The 17,152-nt window shown below is 35.9% G+C and overlaps 2 protein-coding genes across 5 annotated transcripts; one reads left to right on the plus strand and one right to left on the minus strand.

Annotated features, from left to right (window-relative positions):
- The first annotated feature begins 8,171 nt into the window (after window positions 1-8,171).
- Window positions 8,172-9,754, plus strand: LOC120125797 (putative protein phosphatase 2C-like protein 44). The gene is made up of 5 exons (XM_039144137.1): window positions 8,172-8,257; window positions 8,501-8,788; window positions 8,880-9,138; window positions 9,222-9,355; window positions 9,569-9,754. Exons 1-5 carry the CDS (start codon window positions 8,225-8,227, stop codon window positions 9,704-9,706), a joined length of 852 nt encoding a protein of 283 aa, XP_039000068.1. The 5' UTR covers window positions 8,172-8,224; the 3' UTR covers window positions 9,707-9,754.
- A 197-nt stretch (window positions 9,755-9,951) lies between these two features.
- On the minus strand, window positions 9,952-16,328 carry LOC120125825 (COP1-interacting protein 7-like). 4 transcript variants are annotated; one of them, XM_039144166.1, is made up of 13 exons: window positions 16,140-16,328; window positions 15,815-15,994; window positions 15,506-15,611; window positions 15,365-15,410; window positions 15,093-15,145; window positions 14,964-15,016; window positions 14,562-14,714; window positions 14,182-14,354; window positions 12,542-14,097; window positions 11,476-12,405; window positions 10,751-11,150; window positions 10,364-10,429; window positions 9,952-10,247 (listed from the first exon to the last, which is right to left on the minus strand). In XM_039144166.1, exons 1-13 carry the CDS (start codon window positions 16,196-16,198, stop codon window positions 10,180-10,182), a joined length of 3,843 nt encoding a protein of 1,280 aa, XP_039000097.1. In that variant the 5' UTR covers window positions 16,199-16,328; the 3' UTR covers window positions 9,952-10,179. The 4 variants fall into 4 exon arrangements, with proteins under 4 accessions (XP_039000097.1, XP_039000096.1, XP_039000099.1 ...); XM_039144165.1 differs by having other exon boundaries at window positions 15,491-15,611; XM_039144167.1 differs by having other exon boundaries at window positions 10,174-10,286; window positions 15,491-15,611.
- Between the last annotated feature and the right edge of the window lie 824 nt (window positions 16,329-17,152).

Consider the following 17,152-nt stretch of genomic DNA (forward strand, 5'->3'; position numbering starts at 1 on the left):
TTTTCCCTTGAAGTGCATCGATGCATTCTACAGTGAATCGATGTATTCTTTAACATGTGCATCGATGCACTACTCATGCATCGATACACCAATCACCTTCATTGTTTTCATTTAAAGGGGGGTACATCGATGCACTCCTAATGCATCGATGCACTCCTAATGCATCGATGCACTAACTGCATTCAATGTTTCCATTTTTAAGGGGTGCATCGATGCACTTCATGTGCATCGATACACTCTGAAAAATTCTAGAAATTTACTCTTGATGCATCGATGCACATTGAATGTGCATCGATGCACATAGCCCATAATTCATTTTTAGGCACAAAAATCTACTCAATTCAACTCAAATGCTTCATCTTTCATCCCTTTCATGTTCTCAACTCATATACACATGTTTAAACTCATTTATGTTCATTTACCTCTTCTTGAACCTTAATATTCTCTCCTCTTTATTAACTTCCAGAATCATACCAGATTTTTAACATGTTTTAAAACTCATTTTATCACTTCATATCTCTTAATTTAACCCTTGACAAGTCAAATACAACTTCAAAATCTATTAACTCCTTCTATTTCACTAATTCACTTAAAAACTCTTCATATTTAATCCTTCATAACTCATCCATTTTGAAGTTTCAACATACTTTAATCTCTAAATAATATTTCTTAGCACCCCATGAATCAAAACTAAGCTTAAAACTCAAGAATTAACCAACTGAAATTAAACTTACCTTTGCCATGGAGCTTACGAGAAGAGAGGAGGAAGAAGATAACCCAAGCTCCAGACTTTTCTTTTCTTCTCACCCTTTCCACGTGTTTTATAACCTTAAAAGAAAGATAAAAATCTTTCTGGTCAAATGACCATTTTACCCTTTATTTCCTTTAATAATTACTAAATAACCTTCATCATATATTTCCAATAATCATTGAACTATTTCATTCTTCTACTTTAGTCACCAAATTCTAAAACTTTATAATTTAGTCACTAACCCGATATTGTGGATGTTACATATGGTGACACTACATGTGTGTAAAAAAAGTTATTGATAAAGCTCTTTATATGTCATGGGAATATGATCAAAATGTTTCTTTCTTCTTTCTTTCCTTGGTTCCCTCAAATCTTGTCTAGAAGTACCTGACGGTAAAACTATAGTTGGTTTTGATTTAGAGATCGTAATGTTTTTTCTGGTACTGAAAGTGTTGATATTGTTGATCTATTCTTCTCTCTTCTTCATGGGAGGTCTTTTAATTAACCTACCTCTTTCTTTATTTCCTTGCTTAATGGTCGTTTTCACCTCTCTTCGGTCATCACCAAATCAAAATAATTCTCGAATGTAATTGCAACCAGATGCCCTAAGAAAGGAGCCTTCAGTGTATGTACAAAGATGTTTCTTATTTCTTTTTCATTCAAATGTGGATGAACCTGCACATCTAACTCTCTCCCTCACTGTACAGATTTTCTGAAATTTTTGATATACTTTTTCTCCATATTTTGCAGCATGACATGATCTGGTCTCATGTTAGTTACATGCTTATATTACTCCAAGAATAACTTGGCGAGATCTTTCCATGTCCTGATGTGTGAATGGTTCAGCTGATTGTATCATCAGATGAATGAACCTGTCAGGTTCCCCTGTAAACAGTGAATCAGAAGCTGATCATTCTCGACATATCCTGTCAACGTTCGACAGAACATAGTAATGTAGGCAAAGGGGCAACTGTTCCAATCAAACTTCTCAAAATCTGGGACTTTAAAATTAGGAGGAAGAATCAAATCTGGGACCAAATGTTTATCTTTCAAATGCTTGATCTTTTCCTTTATCTTCTTTGCTTTGTCCTCCTCATCAATGCATGGAATACGATAATCATCTGGATTATTTTGAAGGATGGTTATAGAAACTTGTGCTTTTACAGTAGATGAGTCCCTTTAAAGTCCTTATAAGATTCCAGGTGAAATAACTAACTGTGGAGTAGGTGGTACAACCACCCCTTTAGATACCCCTATCCCAGAAGTATTCATTTGAATCAAGCCAGACTACCTGGCAACAATCTGATCAACCCAGGAATCTTGGTTCCTAGTGATGGAATCAAAGATATTTTGTTGATTCTGACTTATTTTCTCCTCAAGCTCTTTTTGCAATTTAGCATATTTTACTCAAGCTGAGTGATCTTAACTTCCATCTTCTTCTTCTTTGAACGGGTATTATGAGGATGAGGTGTGTCCAGTACTTGATGAGGTGTGTCCAGTGTTTGATCCTTTCGTTGATGAGAAATTTTTTGTTAGTTAAGGTGAATGTAAATAAATAAAAAGGAAAATAAAAATGTAAAATATGAAAGAATGCATGATGTATGAAGTTTTCGAGTCATTGATCCAAAAACGTGTATGTTATTGTAAATAATCTTTATTGGGACAAAAGTGTTATTTCTAAGAGACTAAAACAACTCAACGATACATTTTAGGTAGGTCATCTAGGCCCTGAATGACTTCTAATAGATTGACAAGTCTTTTTGCTTCATTTTTCACTGGCTGAATACCTTGTCGAACAACTCTGGCTTCTCTTTCCAAGCCGAGTAAGGAACGTGTCGCTTTCTGTACTTGCTCTAAGAAGTCTTGAATAATCATATCTTTAGCTTTCACCCTTTGTGAGTCTGTTCCCAATGAAAACGCCATTGAAGTCCTCCATTAAAAGGAACTATCTGAAGCTTATTTGCATGTTTCTTGAATTTGTCAACAATGACCTCCAACTCAGCTATAGTTTTGCCATCCTATTCTTGTTTTTTTAAAGGGACCTCTCCAGATATGCTACCTTGGTCTTCAACCATTTGTTCTGGTGTTGGCTTTCTAACAAACGTCTTTGGGAAGTCTTTAATTGTTCTTTCAGTGTCTCTCTTTCATCTTGTCACTCGAACTTCCTTTTCAGGTTGTTGGCTTCACATTTCCAATATTCAGAAGATCTTTTCATACTGGAATTGTTCTGAACTTGCTCCTGATACCCTTTTCCCAAATCTTCCAACTCAAAGCAAACTTTCTTTTGTTCATTTTCTAGTATGTCTGCTCGATCCTTTTGAGTATCGACTTCTAACTTCCATTGGAATCTTTCAGCTTCAAGTTCCCTTAGTATTTGTTTCGGCTCCTCTTTTTCAGCTTCGAATTCTTTCTTTTCTATCTCCAATTCGGAGGGAATTGGTTTAAGATGCTCTTCCATGATCTGAGTATCTTCATGATTTGGTACGGGAACAGTGTCATTCTTCCTTAGCTTCCGCCATTCTAAATAATCTAGAGTAAGCATGTCTTTAGCAGCCACAATATTTGTCCAAAATATCTTCTTCCATGACTCAGCTACATCTTTGACCTTCTTCTTGTAGTTGTCCTCCTGGTATGCAAACTCTGATCCAAATATATCATGTGTAACCAGGACAAACTGACGTGCCCTATACTATCGAAGTGCTAAAAGTAGAGAATAACTAACTCCTCCCCATAACCCAAGTAACATTATGATTCTTGAATATCCACATTGATAAAGGATGTCACTATGGGTCACCCAAGGGGCTCTCCAGACAATGTCCTTATCTTGAAGGTGTGTGAATACCTTTACCCATTTTTCCTTCGAAATGCCTTCTCGCCACTTTTTTGTAAGGAATTCTTCCAGATGAGAGTAAGTGGTGTTGAATCGGCGGTAAGAAATCCCATCAGTCTTCTAGAAATGAATATGGATCTAAATCTAGAGAAGTTGTGTGCACCCTATAAATCTTCCCCCCAGTCTTTCTACAATGGTTTAGTGAACGAAAAGTTTCAGCTAAGATTATTGGCACAGGGTTCACTCGCTTAGGCAGTTGTTCGAACAGTTCCACCACAGTCACCTCAATGTATCTTAAAGTTTTTGGAAAAATAACCAAGCCATAGATACCCAGTGCAAAAAAGGTCAATCACCTTCCATTCATCAGGATAATTCCTCATTAATTGCTTGATATGGGTACATGCAATTCCTTCTCTTTTACCTTTGTGTTGAATCCGGTCAGTTACCAACTTTTCATCTACCCCTACAACCATTCTCAACCCATTATTGAAAGGATGACTTTTGGTATATTTGTTGTAGAACCGATCCATTTTGATTCCTTCACAATGTATTAAAGTAGTATACTCCTCAATTATGGGCATCATGTCTTCTTAGTTGAATGTAAAACAATTGTACCCCAGATTCCAAAATTGCACTAAGGCTCAAACTAGGGGCTCATCTATCTTGACATAGAGTAGATGTGTGATATCACCATATCGCTGACAGAATCTATGTTTCTTGTCATTTTTTCGATTGTCCCAAATGTTTCACAACTCCTGAACATCGTTCTGTTTAAGGCTGACAGAAGCATAACCAACCAGATCTGACACATAGTTACTTTGCAGATTGTCTCCCTTTTCCTTCTGAGTATTCTCTGACCATAGTCAAACCTCTTTATTTTTCATCTCTTGCATTACAACTTCTTTTTCCATTAATGCAAATTATTTGAGTTTAACGAACACTTTTTGCGGTTCAACACCTCTTTAAATGATACAAATGATAAAAATAAAGAAAACAAAAATGAAAAGGAGACAAGTTAGTATGATAAAAATAATAATCAAAATAAAAATAAAAATAAAAATTCCTACCCCACATAATATTTACCCCACATGCTTTTATTTCTACCCGGACATGATCTCTATCCCACATGTTAATTTTTAAGCAAGTCCTAATCGCATATATTTATAGTTCGCATGCTTTGAATTGAAAATAAAGTAGGAAATAACTCAAGCATCCTAGGTTTTGAAATGAAGTTTCGGGGTGGGATATTATTCCTTCCTGTCTCATGGTTTAGGTTCTAAAAAAGGTACCCGAGTTCTCCTTGTTTGTGCCCCCTTGGGATTTCCAGACCTCAGTCTTAAGCTTATTACAAGCTTGTGTGGACCAAGTTAAACTCGAGAGGACACATTCCCTTACGTCTGTACGGAGAATAAATTCACACGAAGACATAAGATATATGAATCCTGAAGGTTACTTGCTAGGACTTTACGGAGAATAAATTCTCATGAAGGCGTCGCTTTTACCTCCACTTACGAAAGAGTTTGGAGCTCGAGTGTAGAGCCTGAGATGAATTTTTGAAAAAACTGAAATCATTAAAAACATCAGTACAACCATTTATTTAAAAAATAATCAAAGATAAATAATAAGAATAAAAAAGATAAATTAAAATTTAAACTTACAATTTTAACTTAAAAAGACAATCGGAAATTAATTTTGGCCTGACTCACTTACTAATCCCCAGTAGAGTCGCCAAGCTGTCGTAATTGTCCATCGAGTGGGGCCGAAATCGGGTTCTAACTTAATTTCGATGTGTTAGAGCCGCTAACGATCATTTAAAATAAGGTTGATCGGATACCTTAACTTACTGTTTACCTGATATTCGTTTTACCAAAAATTAATCGGATTCGGGAGTCAATTACAGTCAGTGAAGGATTTACAGCCTTGTAATGCCCTTTCGGTACCAATTCAATTTTTCGATTGTCTTAATTGCGAAAATTAAAAGTTATTTAAAATTCGATCTGATTTACTTACCTTTGACCAATTAAAGTTGTCCTAAAAAACCAAATTAATGTTAAATAATAAGATAAAATAAGATAAGATAACATAAAATTTTAAATTAAATTAAATTAAATAAAAAGAAAATAAAAATTTAAGAGGGATTAAATTGGAAAACATTAAAAATTGAAGGTCTAATATGTTAATTGAAGGCTACAAGGGGAAAAATAAAAAGTTAGGGGCCAATTCACAAAATATAAAAATTATAAACTTGGATTAAATTGAATAAATTCAAAATTCAAGGGAAAATTTACAATATGTAACCAAAATGAATTACACTTCAAAATCAGAGGGACTGCGAAAATAATTAAACTAGTTCGTAATTACACACAAGCCTCCCTATAAATAGCCCAAAAACCACAAAAAAATCATTCTAATCCATTTCACACAAAAAAATATTTTCTCTAAAAAAAAACTCTCAAACCCTATCCCCAAAATCCCAACCGACCAACGACCGGCCACTAACCAGCCACAGCCACTGCTTGGGTCACCCCCTCCGATGGATGGAAAAACCCAAACTTTACCAAAACACTCCCCTCAACACCCTAAACCCGAATCCTCTAAAAAAAACCCCAAACGACGTAGATCAAGGATGAAAGTTGTGACTTTTACCTTTCCCAGTGAACCTTTTCAACTTCCATCGATCGAAACCTTCTCGATTCCTAAGCTAAGTTTATTTCACTCTCGGTTTTTTATGATTTTTTGTTTGGTGAGTAATTCGAATAGCTAATATTTGGTTTATTTTTTGGTGTTTCGATGCTTCCTTTTTTTTGTCCTCCATGTCTTTGTTCGATTTGCAGGTATATATAGCCCATCGGGAGAGTTCTTTTCTTCCTAATTCGGTGGTGGTTAGTCGAGAACTATGGGGTTGTTCTCCCTGTTGTCTAACGTGCTTGGGTTTGGGATATATTCCCCTCTAACCGAAAATCATGAGAAATATGGGTTTGGTTTGTTTGCTCCGATTCTGTTTTGATTTGGGTACGATTCAGTGTGTAGTAGCGTGCGCTTTGGGTACGAATTCTGGCCATTGGATCAAGTGGTTAGATCCAACGGCTCTTGTGCGACTGTGCATGTGATGAAATGCTTAGGGCTTCAAAACCCTAATTATTATGCGATCTAAATCGTTGATCACTGCTCGATCTAATGGTTGTATGCCATGCCGCGCTAGGACTATATACCAAAACCCTAATGGACCTTTTTTCCTACTGGCTTGCTCGTTGAGCCTTACACCGGGTTTACTTGCTGAGTCAGGCTTGTAGGCTCGGTTGGGCTTAATTTTTGGACCCGGACTTTGGATTTTTGGACTCATTAGACATGTTTAAAAAAATAAAATTAATTAATTAAATAATAATATAAATATAAATAATATATAATAATATAAATAATATATAATAAAAACTATATAATATTATATTTTCAAAAATAATATATTTTTAAAAATTATATATTATATATGTTTCCAAAAAATCGTTTTAAAAACTATATATATGTTTTCAAAACTATATTATATATTATATATGTTTAAAACTATATATATTATAAGTTTTCAAAAATGTGTTTTCAAAACTATATAATATATGTTTTCAAAAATGTATTTTCAAAATCATATTATATATTTTTAAAAACCGATTTTTAAAAATTATATATTATATGCTTTCAAAAAATGTTTTCTAAAAAATATATATTATATATTTTCAAAATTTATTTTCAAAAACTACATTATATTATTATATATATACTAAATAAAATTCGGACGAAAATAAGTGACTACAATAGTATTATCCATATAAATATGATTGCTGAAATTTTAATTCATCTCCAGGGGCGGAACACAAGCTGGACTAGAAGGGGTCATGGTCTCCCAAAATTTTAAAAATTCTAATTTTATCCTTACAATTTTTTAAAAATTCAATTTACCCCCTATTTTTAGAAATTCAAATTCAAATTTAATTTTAATTTTTTAATATTTTTAATTAAACATCCTTTCATAATTTTTAAAAATTCTCATTAAACCTCTCAAAATTTTAAAAATTGAATTTTTTAAGAAAAAATATAAATTAAACCCTTCAAAAATTTTAAAAATATTAATTTAAACATCTAAATCTTTTAAAAATTTAAGTCGATCTCTCAAACTCTATCACTAAGGTTGGCCATTGTCACGTAACAAGAATATTCCTCGACAAGTATTAATTAAGCAAACAATTTTCATATTCAAGATCTGATCCGACCGGTACAAATCCTGTTTTTTCCTTGTGAAAGTCTACAAATCTAGTGTTTGAGATTAACATAACATAGTTTGGTTTATCTACCCAACTCACAAGAATTTCAAGTCTTGTTTTATTTATTTATTTATTTTATTTTTTTTGAAAAAAATTCTCGTGAAAAAGCACACACATGTAATAGCATAAAAATGACAGTTACACGAGGAAATTTGCTGGGCAGATACAATCAAAACCAATAAATTTTCCCATTTAAAAACATTAATAACTTAGATATTATGAAACAGATTCAGATTTTCCATTAACTTCAAAGAGATCAACCTTATGTATTTCTTCAAATACACTCCTTCAAAGTTTCTTTTCCATCACAAAGTTGAAGAATTTGTAAACATGAGACTGGAAGACATCCACTTTAAGCTCAAGGTAAGCAGAATCCAACGCCATTTTCAAAAAAAAAAAAAATTGGGTCAAAGGTGACTTTCTTCATGAATTTAACGTAAGAAAAACGAAATGAATCGTTTCATAGATTGAAACCCAGATTTTCTTTTCCATGTTTGATTTCATATAAAGCTTAGTTTTCAATGTACCAGCTCTGGGATTATTTTTTTCTTCTCTTTTTTTTGATGTTTTCTGGGTTTTTTTTTTTCCTTTTTGGTGATGGAGCAGGCATTTAAGCTGAGGCGATTTCGTATAGGAGATGGTGGGAGCAAGAAAAGAGAGAATGGGGTTAAAAAGAAGCCTTCATGGATGATGCCAGTCTCTCATGGATATCATGTGGTTGAAAATATGTTGCTGAGAGGCTGCTCTGATGAACGAGAATTTGATACAGTCGTGGTCCAAAGAGCGCAAATTGATGAGCTCGAGTTATGGTTCTTTGGAGTTTTTGATCCCCGGATCGGCGATGGTGTTACCAAGTATGTACAGTCTCATTTCTTTGATAAGAAGCCTAAACAGGTAAACATGGAATCATATGTGCATGTGCAAGTGTGGATTGTGATTTTGTCCTTTGAATCCCTCGCATTTATATCAAAAACTTTCGTTGCAGTCTCGAATCTATAGGAAGACTAAGGAGACGATAAAGAAAGCGTATCCTGGAGCAAAAGCAAAGGCGAGAGAGGAGCAGAAGGAATACGTGACATTTCAAGCAGAGTCGGCGTCTGTGATGGTTATCAACAGAGAAAAGCTCGTGGTGGCTAACCTGGGTGGCTATAGAGCCGTCGTATGTAGAGATGGTGTGGCTCATCAGCTAAGCAGCAAGCACTATGGTGGAGCTAGAAGACATTGGGCCCGAAGATTGTTTCCAGGTATATGCAACCACCCTGAACAAATAATACATTTTGTTAGTGGCATTATTTGATGCTGTGTTGTGTCATATTTGTGCCTAAAGTTCGTATATTAGCATGCAATTCAAGTAATGTGGCAGCGATAAGGCATCCCAAGAGCTCAGAACTTGTGGTTGGGGCCGAAAATCTCGATGCTGAGACTGAATTCATCATTATAGCAGGCACTGGAATCTGGGAGGTACATCAAAATAAAACCATTTTTCATTGTGTTCCAATGATTTCTCAGATATAGGTATAGGGGACATGACCCTCTATAATTCAAAGGCATGAAAAATACTTCAAAAGCATACGTCGAACACATGTCGTTATCCGACATCACAGCCGAGTCTGAGTAACATAGGCTCAAGCTGCAACTGGTTCTACTCATTATGCGCACTGTTCTTCATTCCAGGTGATGAAAAATCAGGAGGCTGTGAATCTCATTATGCATTTAGAGGATCCACAAGCAGCAGCTGAGTGCCTAACAAAGGAGGCTTTAACAAGAATGGGCAAGAGCAATATATCATGCATCATTATTCGTTTTGATTAGTAGCACTATCTGTTTTCATCTAGAGTTTTAAGCATCCATTGTTATGTATCAATGCATCATCATTCGTTTTGATTAGTACTTTAGTAGCAATATATCATGCATCATCTTTCCTTCTCTCTCGATTTGTTCTCTTAGATTACAACAGAAACTCTTTCAAGAACCAACTAAGCTAAACCTCATGTTCGACGTAAGGAAACCAATGAAACTCCCAATCCTTGTATAAAAGACAGCGAGACTTGAAAAACTTGATGGAATTTTCTTATTTTCAGTAAACAATGGCAGAATTCATGGATACAAAAGAGAGTAAATATAAGTCGGGTGGAAAAGTCTGCTAGAAACAGATTTCAGTTCAAAAACATCAACCAATGACTGGCTGCGGAAAGAACATTTTTACAAACATATTCGTAATGGTAACTAATCTTTTCAGGTTGCAAAAAGGGAAAATAACAAAGTTCATGGCTTCAACTTCATTGTCAAGCCGAATACTTCTTTTCATTGGTCTTGCTTCGGAATGATGACAACAACGAAAATGAGCGAGAAGCTGCATGATTATATTTATGAGGTCCTTAAGATTCTCCACCTTAGTGATGTAGAATACTGATATTCGTGAGCATTGGGGAAAAATGAATCGAAGGGTAACAAGAAGAAAATACTTACATTTTTGTGGAGTATTACCAGTTGTCAGGGTCTCATCCTGAGAGATCAGATTCTTCAACGTATGAACTGATAGCAACCAGAAAACTAGTCAGCTTCAGAACCAAATACAATCTTAGCACATTTGGCTAGTGACTAAATAACAGAAGATATGAAAAAAGAACATTGTTCAAGCTCCACCGTAACATGTTTTGATTATATATATCCTTTTTAAGAGCCTCGTACAGAAACAAAATATCATTCATGCACATACCGTGACATTTATCTTGTTCAAGAAATGAGGTAAAGTTAATGCAGAATGCAAACAGGCTATCAGACCCCGAGATAGTCCCACTTTTTTTGGTTAAAAGATAGTCGTGCATTTTGTATCTTGGAACACAAGGCAATTACCTTCACTAGAAGAGACAGCGTTCACAACCAACTCCTCAGCCTCACTGTTTGAGTCAACACTATGTTCGCTTCTAGTTGAGCTATGGCTCTTTTTTCCAAACTTCAACAGCCGTCGAAACCCTTTCGATGACTCCTTCACCTGAGGCTTATCCAGCACTTCAGGAATCTTTTCTAGCTTCAAGCCATTAGTGTCAGCTACAAGAGCTCTAACATTCTCTGAGTCTATTGTTGCAGCCTGCATGCTAGCTGGAGGTGCTCTGTCATACTCTGAAATTTCAGTACATGTATCTTCCAAAGAAGAGGCCCGAGCTAAAGGGGCTTGATACTGGTTTTCAGCAACACTTGTGCATGTAAATTTTGACGATTCCTTCTCAGTGCTACTTATGTTTCCCTTTTGAACCTGCAAATAAGTGCACAACATATTCAGAGACATGAAATATTTATTCAGTGTTGCTTAAGAATAAAGTTCCAATTTAATATGGGAATTGCTATAGAGCAGAAACTACAAAAATAAGGTTCCAATGAGCTCTCTACAAGGATGACCAGTCCTCATTTGCAGTGTGCCATGATTAAATAATAAAAGATGATTTAAATGTTTGAATAATCAACACAATTCTACGTATGAAAAAGGAAAGAAATGTGGTTAAGCGGCATGATTCTTGTAACAAACCAGTACTGATAATTAGAACTATAAAACTCTAGGCTACATTTTTTATAAATCCTACCTCATAAGCTTGTGGTTTTTGTTGTATCTGGTGTTCTTTATCAAGTGCTTCAAGATTCAACGAAGAAACTGGTGCATGAATGGCAGCATAATCTGACGTCATCTCAGTTTCCCTCCTAATTTTAGCGATACCATCATTTTCCTTCTGAACTACAGTAGTTCCTTCTGATGAGTTTACTGCCGGAATGGATTCAAGCATCACAACAGTTTTCTCAACCACTGTACTGTCATCCTCATCGCCATTAAGTGGAACTTTTTCCTTGTTCCTACTTGGTTCATTAACATCGGTGGTCGAAGAAATACTTCCAGTCACCTTCTGAGTCATTGCATTTCCTTTAGATTTGCTACTGGTAACATCAGGGGCTTTAGTTGTTTTAATTTTAAGCTCGGGAAGAGACGCAATCTTACTTTTATCATGGTTCACAATTGCTGATATTTTTTTGCTTTCAGGCCCACCAGATACTTTTTTTTTCTTTGATGGCTCGGAGTTCCGTGATTTCACTGAAGAAACAAGTGGGCTGCTACTTGTTTTCGGTTCTGATAATCTCCTAATCCTTGCCATGGATACCTTTATATCAGGAGTTACACCACCAATGTCCTTCTTCGTTTCAGGCAATGATGAAACTGACCGGCTTAATCTATTTCCATGGGATGGGGTTCCAGTGTTCAGTTTGCTGGGTTTAGAAGCTTTGTGAGAATCAGCTGATCCCACAGAAGCAGGCTTGATGGACCTTTGTAGTGGCGATGACGGTCCAGGCTCACCATCAGTAAACTTTGATGCCTTATAAGAGCTTGGAGAAAGTTTTGATGGCAATTGTTTCCGGCTTTGAGCAACCACCGATGCCTGAGCCGGAACAGAACCGCCTCTAGCAGCAATTCTCTTTTGTCTCTCCATCTTTAATGCTTCAAGTCGTTTAATTTCGGCCTTCTCCTGAAAAAGTGGTAAAAAAAATGAATTACTATTAACGAAAAAAAAATTCATTTGATAAAGCATATGAGCTAGTTGTAAAGAGACTGAGGTTGTACAATAAGCATTCGAAGAATTCAGTGCACCAAAAGCACCATACCTTCTCCTTCTTTATTTTCTGAAGATCAGCTTTATAGGTTCTTAGCCTCTCAGCCCGGCCTTTAGCTTCATCCAAAGGACTCGGTTTTGAAGGTTTTCCTCTCCTTATTGGTCCTACAGCCTTCTTTTTCTCAGAAGGATCAGCAATAAGTTTCGATTTTCGGTCCTTTTCTGACTTTTTAGACCCTTGCATTCCCTCTTTATTTTTCTTAACCAGTGAAGTACCATCTTTGACATGAGCCTGCATTTCATAATCCAAAGCCGGATCATATCCGATTGACCCCATTTCTGTTACACGCTCAGGCATCAAACTCAAATCATTGGGTTCACAATTGACCTGGCTTCCAACCCTATTAGGTATATTTTCTGCTTTCTGAAGTGACAACGAGAAATCGGAAACCATATTCATAGCACTACGGTCATCAGTTCCAGCCTGAGTGACTGAAGTGGACCTGAATGGAACAATGTAGGAATCATTGTTTATATCATTTGATGATCTTCTTTCCAAACCGTTGGATGAACGTTCAAACCGATTAAAAGCCTGTGGATCTGATGGAGAATTTGTAAAATCTGGCGGATTATATTGTCTATCTAGGATGAATTCATCATTTATAGTCCTTGGATAAACTCTCCTGCCACCCATTTCAGCATCAATGGAAATCCTGCCACCATCAGCAGAGTGACCACCTCTTCCAATGGTCAAAGATTGATCATTCGATGCTTTCGGCATGCGAGAGCCACATGCAATAGTATCATGCATGACGGTTGCATTCCCTTCTTCGAATTGACCCATTTCTAGTCCCCCAAAAATTAAAGGGTCTTCACTTCCACGCACTCTGTTCGGTCTTCTCTTTCCGTGAACTTCCTTTTCTGTCGAAAACATTTCTTGACCAGTTCTACGTTCTTTGTCTTCAGCATCTCTAAGTAAGTAATTTTGAAATGCTTGCCAGTGTCCACCATCTGTCTCCTTCCCGTTTACTGTTTCTTCGACAGACTTTGTTCGACTTCCATTCTCCTTTGAGGATCTCCGAGTGTTCTTATGCTCTGTATCTCCATCTTCCACATCCTCTTCAGAGCCAGAATATGACTGTGAATCACTACCTGAAGAGTTCTCCCTTTTTGAAGTGATATAATTGATGTTCCGAATGACTACCACTCCCGACTGCTTTTTACCTGACTTGCTACTCTTCTTTCTCGGTTTTGGACTTAGTGAAGTTCCATTATCCAACTCCTCGTTATCTTGAGATTTTGCTCTTTCCATCTCCCAAGTATCTGATCCACTATGGCTTTCTCTACTCTCCATTGAATGATGTTTCTGTATTCTTTTACCAACATTGTGTCTCGGATCCTCCATTGACGGATAAGGTTGCTGAAAAAATGGACTACCTCCAGGATAATTCGGGTAGTAAGGCATCCCTTGCATAGGATATCCTTGAAAGGATGGCATACCAGCCGGTGGAGAATGGATAGGCCAGGGAGGAAACATGGGATGCAGATACTGAGATTGGTAAGATTCTTGACGATCCGGGGTTTGTTGATCCATTGAAGGCTTCTCATCTGGCCATATCAGAATTTTATTTATTTCAGTTCGTAACTTAGGTGATAAACTAGGATTTATCTAGACACCTATAAAACACATACCTGTACTTGACTCAACACCATATTTTCCGTTGTTCTCGGAAAACACAATGCCAGCTGCATTTATAACAGGAAAATCAGATCGACTGGACATTGCTTTATCTGCTTCAATCTCAAGCCACTGGCCAGTTTCATGCTTTCTTTTCCATAATTCAGTAAATTTTATACAAGCATCCCTGCAATGAAAAGATAACTTAATTGAGAGACCATTCACAGGTGCACAAATTACTCTTCCAGTGGGCATTATTGACGGAAAACTGTCATATTAAACTCGGGTAACTTTGATCTAAGAGAAATCAACCGATTAATATATGACATTTAATCACCGATAAGATTATATGGCTGCATAGAACTAAGTTCCCTATTTGAAAAATACCACGTACCTAAAACGAGAGGCTCCAAAAGTTTCAGCAAATGAAATCAAAGATGCCATGTGATCGATGTCAAAACCAGCAGCTACAGCTCGTGCAAATGCCATACTTTGCTCTTTCTGCAGCACTGTCTTCCTTGTCTCCAGGACTTTCAAAAGTTGAGCTCTGGTGATAAGCCGAAACAATACGTTATATATGGCCTTAAGGTTATTCAAACAAATTATACATACTAAAATAGATGATAAGGTTACTGCATTAAAGAATTGATTCACTAGCTATAAGTGAGGACTTTCCAGGAAGCTAGATGGATGGAAAAATACATTTCAAATATGGAAAAATCAAAGTGACTCCTCAAAACTATTCATAATATTCAATTTGATACAAAAATTTCCATTCAGCCACACTACAACATACTTAGAATTTCCTTCCGCAGAATATGCATTCGCTTCAGAACACGGTGCACTTGGCTGCAAGGAAAAAAAAGATTTAAGCAAATTTGTGAGAAGATCTAATACAAGCTAAGAACTATTTACGTATACTGACTGAGTAAAGGACGATGGCTTTCTCGTCATTGGAATCTGGTTTAGCCCTGCTGCCTGTCGAAAGCCATCAGGTATTATACAATAACAAATAAAAAATTAAAAAGAAAGAAGTTTTGAATAAACATGAAGCTTCGTTAGTAACTCAAGAAAGGAATGGTACCAAAATGGTATTGACTTCTTGGTCCAAAATCCATCCTTAATTTGTATTAAAAATGGTACCAGTCCAAGTTAGAGTGAAGGCCAATACCATAGGCTAAAAGTTACGAATGATACCTTCTGTGCCGTTGCTTTCCACAGGTTTTACTCGATGTTCTTCGACCTGTCAAAAGAAAAGAAAACATGTATAATGAATCTATATGGTTTACAACATATAATAAAACTCCCAAAAATATCACTTACAGCACTCAATCCTACATTGTTATTGCTTTGAATTGCAATAGCCTCTTCAATCTGCAAAATCTCAGATTCAACAGTATACACCCGTTCCAAGATCTCGGGGGTACTCACGAACCGAACAAACCTTCAAATGCCAAAAAGATAAATCACTTTCTCATGCAAAATTTCGAGCCATATTCGACAAGATCGATAGACATGATAGACTCAACCATCACACTAGTACAACACAGAAACAGTGATCCAATGCCATTTTACAACAACGACAAAAATGATTCATCAAATGAAAACAATCCCATCAATAAAGAAGCACCAAATAGGATTGTAAACCTCTCCACTGTTCCTTTTGTGAACCAAGAAGCATCAATGGTAAGGTCTGGTTGAAGGATGATTGAATAACCCCCCTTGGCAATCTGTTCTTGTGCAGTCTTCAAATGGGCAAGGAATGGATTAAGCAAACCAGAAGCCATCTTCTCAGTCTTCCCATTTGCGCATATCACCAAATCACACCTGGTAAAAGTGAAAGCAAAACATAATAATTCATATCTACAATCATTACATACAAACAATACTAAGTTCAAAAACATATATAAACACACTCTAATGCCAACACTATGAAGCTATGTATTAGCAACAAATCAAAGAAAATCCTAACCTGGTTCGAGTTGGTGTGAGCTGGAACACCACTGAGTCAAGTCGAGCAGAAGATTTCATTGTTACCCCTCAAGAAACAGATCTTTGAAAAGCAGCAATTTTTCATGAAAATTCCAAAAAAGGAACAAGTTTTGACATTTGGGTTGTGAAGATAGCTCACTCAGGTAGCCAAACAAAGGCTTGCAGTACCTCAAGGAAAAGGAAAGTTCTGAGAGAAACAGAGGGTTTTTAGATAGAGAAAGTGAAACCAAACAAATAAAAAAGCTTCCTTTTAGATAGAGAAAGAGAGGATCCAAAGACTGTTTTTGTTTTGTTAGAGACAATTGGTGTGATAGTTGGGAAATGAAAGCTGATGACTTTTTTGCTGGAGGTAGAAAATGGAATGCTCAGGGGTATAATGGGAAACCAGGTTAAAGTTGATTGCTAATATTGAAAATGCTGAAGCATGAGGGACAAATATTAATTGGTTGATGATATGATTTGCTTTGGAATTTACAATAGTAGCCTTTTTTCATCAATGATTTATTAATTATATGTTTTTTATTTTATTATCTTAATTTTTTATTGTCACATTATACATCAAAAGTGTCATTTTCACCCTATTTTATTCATCGTATATATTTTTTTCTGTCGACACGTTTTTTTATCTTTTGATACGTTTTTAATCTTCTTTATAAGTTGTTTGATCTTTTATTTTGTTTAATTTTTTTAGGATTGGATTTAATATCGCATCGACTAATTAATATGGTGTTAATTTGTTATCCTATTGATTTGCTTTGCTTTGGACTCTTAAATAAATTTGGATATGCAATTTGTGTTAAGGAGAAAATTTTCTCACAACGCTCGACTCTTATTTACGATTATCAGTGATCTTTCAATAAATTAATTTTTTATTGTGGTTCGTTTGTTAATGCAGTGGTTTAATTTAAGGTACCACAATCGAGAGGAAATGAATTTTATTTTTAATAGGCTTAATACCCAAATAAGTGCCCACACTATACATTTTTTACCGAA

Source organism: Hibiscus syriacus, unplaced genomic scaffold (assembly GCF_006381635.1).
Source record: "Hibiscus syriacus cultivar Baekdansim isolate YM2019G1 unplaced genomic scaffold, ASM638163v2 tig00110443_pilon, whole genome shotgun sequence".
Classification (NCBI taxonomy): Eukaryota; Viridiplantae; Streptophyta; class Magnoliopsida; order Malvales; family Malvaceae; genus Hibiscus; species Hibiscus syriacus.

Coding starts and splice junctions, on each gene's coding strand:
- LOC120125797 (XM_039144137.1), top strand. CDS start 8,225: ATGAGACTGGAAGACATCCACTTTAAGCTCAAG. Junction 8,789..8,879: donor TTGATAAGAAGCCTAAACAG/GTAAACATGGAA, acceptor CTTTCGTTGCAG/TCTCGAATCTATAGGAAGAC. Junction 9,139..9,221: donor GGCCCGAAGATTGTTTCCAG/GTATATGCAACC, acceptor TTGTGCCTAAAG/TTCGTATATTAGCATGCAAT.
- LOC120125825 (XM_039144165.1), bottom strand. CDS start 16,198: ATGAAATCTTCTGCTCGACTTGACTCAGTGGTGTTCCAGCTCACACCA. Junction 15,411..15,490: donor ACAATGTAGGATTGAGTGCT/GTAAGTGATATT, acceptor TTCTTTTGACAG/GTCGAAGAACATCGAGTAAA. Junction 14,098..14,181: donor TGGTGTTGAGTCAAGTACAG/GTATGTGTTTTA, acceptor TGATATGGCCAG/ATGAGAAGCCTTCAATGGAT.